Below are 7,264 nucleotides of genomic sequence, written 5' to 3' on the forward strand. Positions count from 1 at the left end.
AGTCATAGTGGACATTTGGTATTTGCATTCTCTTAGTGCCCATTATAAAATAGTTTTATAATCATTTCTGGCTCTGCGGGAATTGTAGGGATGTATCGGGAGGAACATCTAAGAATCTTGTGCAGCCAGCAAGTAAAGACTGGTGAATTTTTTAATTTGCTTTGGATATAAAAGCAAATTCCATCAAAAGTCCATCATAAATGGTTTTGGTTGTTGGTACAAAGCACGAATTATTGTCAAACGAATTTCTTACATGGTCATTTTGCTTTCTGAAATGGGCAGTTTGACCAAGTGGAATGCAAGCTACTGCTATTAGGTTTTTACAGATAGGACAGCATTTTAGACTACGGACTCCACACCCTGCAGTTTAGTTTTCAAAAGGGTACTTTCAAGCTTGCATTTCTGTGAAGAACTGCAAGAGTTTGTTTCTTTTAATGCCTTTGGAGGTATGCTTGGCATTCTCTTTGCAGTCTGCCAGGTAAGAAACACATTGTGAGCTTGTAAGCCATTTTCAGAGGTTTTATGTCTTATATTTCATGGAAAGTTATTGTAATACATAATGTCAGGTTCCATTTATCAGACTACATTCTATATTAATAAATACCTTAAGTTTTTAAATTTATCACAGGTCGTTTATGTAAGTCTCAATTGAGGGAGTATAGCAGTAGTAATAAATTTGTGAACTTATGTTCTGTAAGCATTAGTTTAGGAGCATAACAGCATTTAGGACACAGCATAGCTACTGTAAAGTACTGAGATCCAATTGGCCTTTTTGTGGCCCACGGTAGAATATGAAAAACATGCAAGTCTGTGAAATCTGTGTTCAAAACCCTATATTAATGCATGAATCATATCTGTTTCAACAGATATTTAGTAAGGTTTAAAGTCTCTTAAACACTGGCAGTACACCCTCACAAAAAAACAAAAGGCACGGTAATAAGCCATTTCAGTAACACTAGTGTGGCTTTCCCCTGTGCCTTATCCATTTTTATATTAAAACGTGCTTTTTGCATTTCCTCCTCATCCCCTTTCCCATCCATCTTGCTTTCCTTGCTGATGTTCTCAGCAGAGCAGTTGATAAGTAATCTTCCCCACTTCCCATATCTTGTCCTACTGAATAAACATCAAGCCTCAAGCTCACTAATGCTTTCTATGCAATGTTCATTTCTCCCACAGTGCATTCTGCCAGACAATTGTGCAATCAGTTTTACCGAATGTTCTTATCATATTGCTTACAGATGCTTTATTAAAAATCACAACTGCAAATGTGAATGAGATAGAGGGGTTATTCTGTTCACTTGATTTATTTACATGCATTTGATCAAAAGGGGTGCTTTAGGTTCACAGTTTACATTAAGACTGGTACATTTTCTAGAGTTGTCACAACAGTGGTATGTCCCTTTTGAAGTGCAGCTGCCTAGATAAGTGGAACTTGAATTCTACTTCCTATACAGCTCAAGTCCTATTGAAGGAATACTTGACACACTAGCATTATGCTTATTTTTCCCCCTCACGTAACTGCTTGCTTCTTGCTTGGCTTGCGTAGTGTGTGGTTGAACCTGATTTAATTAACTTCACAGAACTTTGAGATCTACCAGAAATACCGAAAGTTTAACTGAATCTTTGGAGCCTGGCCTTTCAGACATTTGTTTCCTCGTTTTCTGGCAGCAATGGCTGTGATTTAAAACACAATCCTTGCAAAGTGGGGTGTTGTCGTTGTAAGAACCAAGAGTCACTTTCCTGCTTCTCTCGTCTTGTCTTGCAGAATAATCATACGCATGGGCAGCCATACACGGGCCCAGCAGCACAGCATATGAACAACCCCCAACGTACAGGCCAACGAGCACAAGAAAACTGGGAAGGCAGCGAAGAAGTCTCTCCAGCTCAGACGAAAGAATAAAAACTGCAGATTCTCATCTGATTCTCATCCAGTTCTCTCCATCAAGACACTTGGTACAAGTGCACGACCAGGCCTTACAGTCCATCTGTTCTCCAGGTCCTTCACGTTCTGAGTTAATTTGTATTTTACCTGGAGTGGAGAGTCTGTTCACTGTCAGCCCTGCAGAGTATTGCTGTCAAAATCTAACTCGCCTGCAGTGGAAAGTGTATAGTGTAATAAAACTGGCCTGAAGCTAACGTGTAAATGGCAAAGGTGTATATAGTATGTTTATGTTTGACTGTTAAATTTCCTCAGCAAGACTGTGTATTGCTGTAGGAGACTAGCAGATCTATGAAAACAACAAAATGGTAAAAAAAATTATATATATACTTTTGCTTTATCGCCTGTGCTCAGCAGTGAGGGTTCTCTGCCTTGTGGCAGTATGATTCAGTTTGTTTTAGGAAAAAAAAAAGACTCCATGTCAACCACGTTAGCCATGTTAAATTAACTCTTCTGCCAGGGTTATTAAAATGGCTGGTATAACCTTATGATATTTGGTTGATGTGGAAAGTGGTGATGTAACATTGTTCTAGATCTTTCATTGCCTTTCTTTCATTCTGGTATTAGTTAAATCATTTTGAAGCTCTAGTTAATATGCTGTAACATTTAGCATGGCTTCACACCAGATTAGTGTAGCCGAAGGGAAATGTATGATCGTAAAATGACAGCAGCTGTAGTCCCTAATTGACAGCTACTCTGCAAAGAGCCTTTTTTTATTGTTACACCTTGATGGCTATATTTGGAACCAATGTAAGATTAAGTGGCTTTTCAATTGCACATATACTCCTCAGATTTAACATTCGGCAGTCAGTTGGTGGGATTATAAACTCAGTTTTCAATAATATGGATTTTAAAGAAAATTATATATGCAACAATTTGCTATGCCAGGATGCCTGGAGCATAATAGACTGTATTTGGTGTGCTTGTTTTTGTTTCATTGGTAGAGCTTACTTTTAGATTAACTCCTAACACTTTTCCTTCTACTGCAGCTCAGAGAAGGTTGAAGTCAACAAAGATGATGTTGTGAGTGTGCCCTGCACTGTGGCAACTCGCTGTGGTTTTCTCTCCTGTTCAGGCCTACTGGAAAGCAGGCGTTGTCTTAGAACTCTGCATCCACACAATCAACAGGAAAAAGCAGGGTTGTAATTCTGTGGAAAAAAACTGCTGGTTAGTCACGTTGCAACTTTTAGAGCTCTCTCGAATGCTAGGTAAGCATCTTTATTAGGACATAAAGAAAATCCGCATCAGTAAATACTGTATTTAATTGGTAACTTGAATGTGTGTATTTTTTTTGGAATTTGTCTAAAATACCAAATACCCCTGCAAAAGAAAAAAGTGACAGCCCACCATATTATATTTAAATATTTTGCTGTTTTATTTTATAGAAATTATTTTGCTGAATTTCACACAAAATAGAATTTGATTTAAGAGGAACATTTTGTCCTTGTGTTATTTTTAAAGGAGACATTGACTGTACAGAGTTCCGCGCCCTGTTCTGCCGACTTTTGTTTTGGCCATGGTCTGACGTTGAATTCTGGAGCTACAGTCGCGATGTGAACTTTCACTTTGTGAGGTTTTTTTTGTGCACAGAAATATACTAAAAAGCATTGCGCCCCTTAGCAAGAATAAAGAAAATGGAATATTGACTCTGTAACTGTCTCATTTTATTTATGGTTAAATTGTAAATACTTTGTGCACGTGAAAAAAAGTCTTCATCATGGATTATCGAAGAGTGGGAGTGACAGATCCATAAGAGGAAGGACGTACAGAAAGGAGAAGAATTCCGTTGGGAAAAGAGAATGGATGTGAATGGGTTAGCCTGAAAAGTCTGCCAAAACCAAACAAGTGGCTTATGGAGATGCATCATTTTTCCACTCTGGTGTTGAAGCCTGGAGAATACACAATCCAGAGCTGTGCATTCTGCAGGCCAGAGAAGGGAAGGCACTGCATCAGTGAACCAAACGTTTGACAGCAGGTGATTACTGCTTTGTACAAAAGACTGGTTCCCCCCACCTCCATTAGCTGTGAAGTGAAGTACACTACAGGCAGTTTTGCTTGGAAATGTTTCCTGCAGGGAACACAAAAATGTTCATTGTTTTTAGCCTGTAAGGTCTTAGTGGTTTTTTTTTGTTTTTATTTTACTTTTTAAGTGCTCCAATCAGATGGTTGCCTTCTGATTTATGTTTTTTTTTTAATTCTAAAGCTTTTGTGAAACATGCATGGATAATAAAATCCCTTGATCTGCCTTAGAGCAATGTACAAAAAAACAAAACTTCCCAGCACACTGTAAAATTATACTTTAAAAAGAAAATAAATAGTATTTGAATTATTACTTGAAGTATGGGCTCTTCCACTGCTCTCTCCCGTCACCTCACCCCTGTGTGCACCCACTGGAAAGACCTTGCTGTTGGCGCCCTGGTGGATGTTTCAATGCAGGAGGGAGGCTCTTGAGTCACTGCATGAGGCTGTGTGGTTGGACTAGCTCAGCTGCTTGTGCACCCAGGCACAGACGCGCACATGCTCTCCTGGGGGTGCAGTACTTCAACTACAGTGTACGTGTTCTGATGTTCATGTTGCGAGAAAACACGTTGAACGCTCTAGTCTGTAAACCAGTACTGACCCAACAAAGGTGATTTATAAAACTTTTTTTTTAAGATTGACCTTTATTACATTTTTGTATTAACCGCAAGCTCCCTACATTTTGTTAACTCCATCCACATTTTGAAGGATGCGTTGAAAGAGGTAATTAAAGATTGTTCTTTTGAACTTGCTTGTCGCATATCTTTATTTAAAGTGCCATGCAGTCTCAGTTTGGAAATTGTTATATGGCATTGGATCTTGTTTTCTTTTGGCTGATCGTGGAAAGGAACATTATAGTAAAAAGAAGCTTGTTTCATATGCTTTGTGCCTTCCGGATAGGGGGTAGATTTTTTTTCTGTAATATTCTGATCTGTTTTTTTAATGTGACAGATCAGCATCCAAAAAAAGATATACTTGTGGATCCAGTTTTCTGTTTTCAGAGATAACCAGCGAGCTGTGTATTGAAAAGCACCATTCTACCTTGTCAGAAGTCTACGCTGTTTTAGCACAGCTGTTCTTGTACCTTTCAAATAGGCCCTTGGATAAGTAAGCAAAAAGGAAGGCGCAGATGTTTTATTAAACACAATCCTGTTCTTTGCCCATATACCTGTCAGTTTAATAACTTCTATGAAAATTGAACAGAAGATGCATTAAATAGGTCCAGGCAAACTCGGCTCTGTAAATTCTCGTTCCCCTGTTCAATGTTAATTTACAAAGACTTTCACCATGGGAAAGGCTGGCATAAATATTGTATTCAAACAACCTAAATGTTTCCCCAGAGTGCACAGATGGAGTCGCAAAATTACTAGAACACCAAATTAAGGTTCTTTCTGTTCAGAGGTTAAATTTACATAGACTTTCAGTAGAACGTTTCAATGCCAGATTAGATAATCGTACTGATCTGATCTAGTGTGCTTTTCATGATTGGTGGTGAGGTGTATATTTTAGTTTCATAATTAAAAGCACATGGGCTTTTTACACAATTTTTGGAGAGTAGTTTATTTTTTGCACAGTAGACTGCATTTACTGTAATTCCTGGAAATTACAAGTACGATGAAATTGTTACAGGGCCAAAAGGGTCTTGATCATTACTGATGGCCAATACACACCGTTCAAAATAAGCCAATTGAAACCTGTGAACTGAAAGCAGTGTTTTGGTTTTACTAAAAACTTTTCTTGACTTGCAGAAAACAATATATTCATTTGATAAGAGAATTGATCACAAGTAAGTAACTGAGTTTGGTCCTCTGTATAGACATGGTATATAGAACTAACAAGACAATGCCACAGTTTGCAGTGTGAATAGCAGCCCCCTTCTATGTGATCTACCGAGTTGCATTGAACTAAAGCATCTTGGTTTGAAAGGTAATCCTGTGGATGAGCAGCTTTCATCCTAGCATACCGACGTTAGGTCAGTTTCTCACACTAAGACTAAGACAATTTGATGCTGCCATAATCTTATCCCCAAGGCCTAAAATCTTGTTACCCAGGGAAATCCCACCTTCATCCTGGAGAGTCCCAATCCACTTTATTTTTCTTACTGGTCACCCTAATCACCTGTTATTTAAAGATTTGGAATAACTCATTCAAGCAGTTGCTCAATTCGGCAAGTAGTGTTGCAAAGCAGGAAACACCGATTCGTGAAGGCAGAAAGATATTCTGATTGTCGTTCCAAACGACCTCTCGCATTTCTTCATTGAACACACCTTCTGTTTAATGTTGATCAGCGTTAAATTGTTCCAGGGCTTTAGTAAGGTGAGTGAAATCTGCAGGCGTGGGGCTCTCCAGGACTAAAGATGTTGAGTGCTGTCGTAGCCTACAGCCCTTTCCTATTGCTGTATTCCTATAGCCTGGGGCTGTAAGAACGCTGGGTACAGAATCGGTCGTTGAGGAGCTGCTACAATGGACATGTCCAAAAACAGTACATCACAACAGGCCAGACTGCAGCCAGCTGGGACAAGACCCTCTCTCTTCACTCTCCCAACCCAGGACATATATGCACGTGACATATTTTAGCAACCTCTGTATTGCGTGTAAATACATCTTTTCTTATGCATGTTTTTTCTAGAATTTTAATCCTAACATAAACTGAAGCATTTAGCTTCCTGTTTGAATAGCCTGGACAAATCATTAAACGTGTTAGGCTATAAATATTACAATACAGATGTCAAATAAATCTTCACAAGACTTGAGTATTGACATGCCACGACGTGTTGAGTAGTAATTATACTGTAGTCTTTACACTGCATGTTCTGTGAATGGTTTTAACCCTGGTGCCAGATGCTGCAGCTCAATAACCATGCAAAGTTGTTGTTTTTTTTCCCTACACTGGGAAAGTCTGAGCTAAAAAGGACATCAGTAAAGGCTGAAAGTAAATGGGGCCATGGGTGGTTTACTTAGGATGCCCAGGAAAATGTTGAAAATGATCTGCAATAGAAACAAATGGGTTCATGAGGAGCTGATGTAACTGAAGTATTGTACACTGCATTGACAGTCAGATGCCTAGTTTAGTACTCTGCTACACCTTGCACAGGAGAGGCCTGACAAGGCTAACCTTGGGACCTGAGCAATGATTTGCATGACCATCTTATCTGTAGACTTCGAGTCAGTCATACACATGCATGGCACATTAAATGTGGAAGCAATTAGCACAGAACCTGTACCAAGATCTAGCTTCACAGCTGCTGTGTTAAGGTATTTCAGAACTGTTTCTCTGTGACTAGGCAGGCTTTTAAAAATGAATGA

General features: G+C 39.0%; 1 protein-coding gene across 6 annotated transcripts in view; it reads left to right on the forward strand.

Annotated features, from left to right (window-relative positions):
- Window positions 1-3,585, forward strand: part of usp9 (ubiquitin specific peptidase 9) — a 60,124-nt gene extending 56,539 nt beyond the window's left edge. For all 6 annotated transcript variants that reach the window (XM_088605092.1, XM_088605103.1, XM_088605056.1 and 3 more), the window contains one exon: window positions 1,766-3,585. In XM_088605092.1, coding sequence (XP_088461218.1) covers window positions 1,766-1,900 — 135 coding nt within the window. In that variant the 3' untranslated portion in view covers window positions 1,901-3,585. The remainder of the gene's footprint in view (window positions 1-1,765) is intronic.
- The last annotated feature ends 3,679 nt before the right edge of the window (window positions 3,586-7,264 follow it).

This window comes from Lepisosteus platostomus, chromosome 2, assembly GCF_059453375.1.
Source record: "Lepisosteus platostomus isolate fLepPlt1 chromosome 2, fLepPlt1.hap1, whole genome shotgun sequence".
NCBI lineage: Eukaryota > Metazoa > Chordata > Actinopteri > Semionotiformes > Lepisosteidae > Lepisosteus > Lepisosteus platostomus.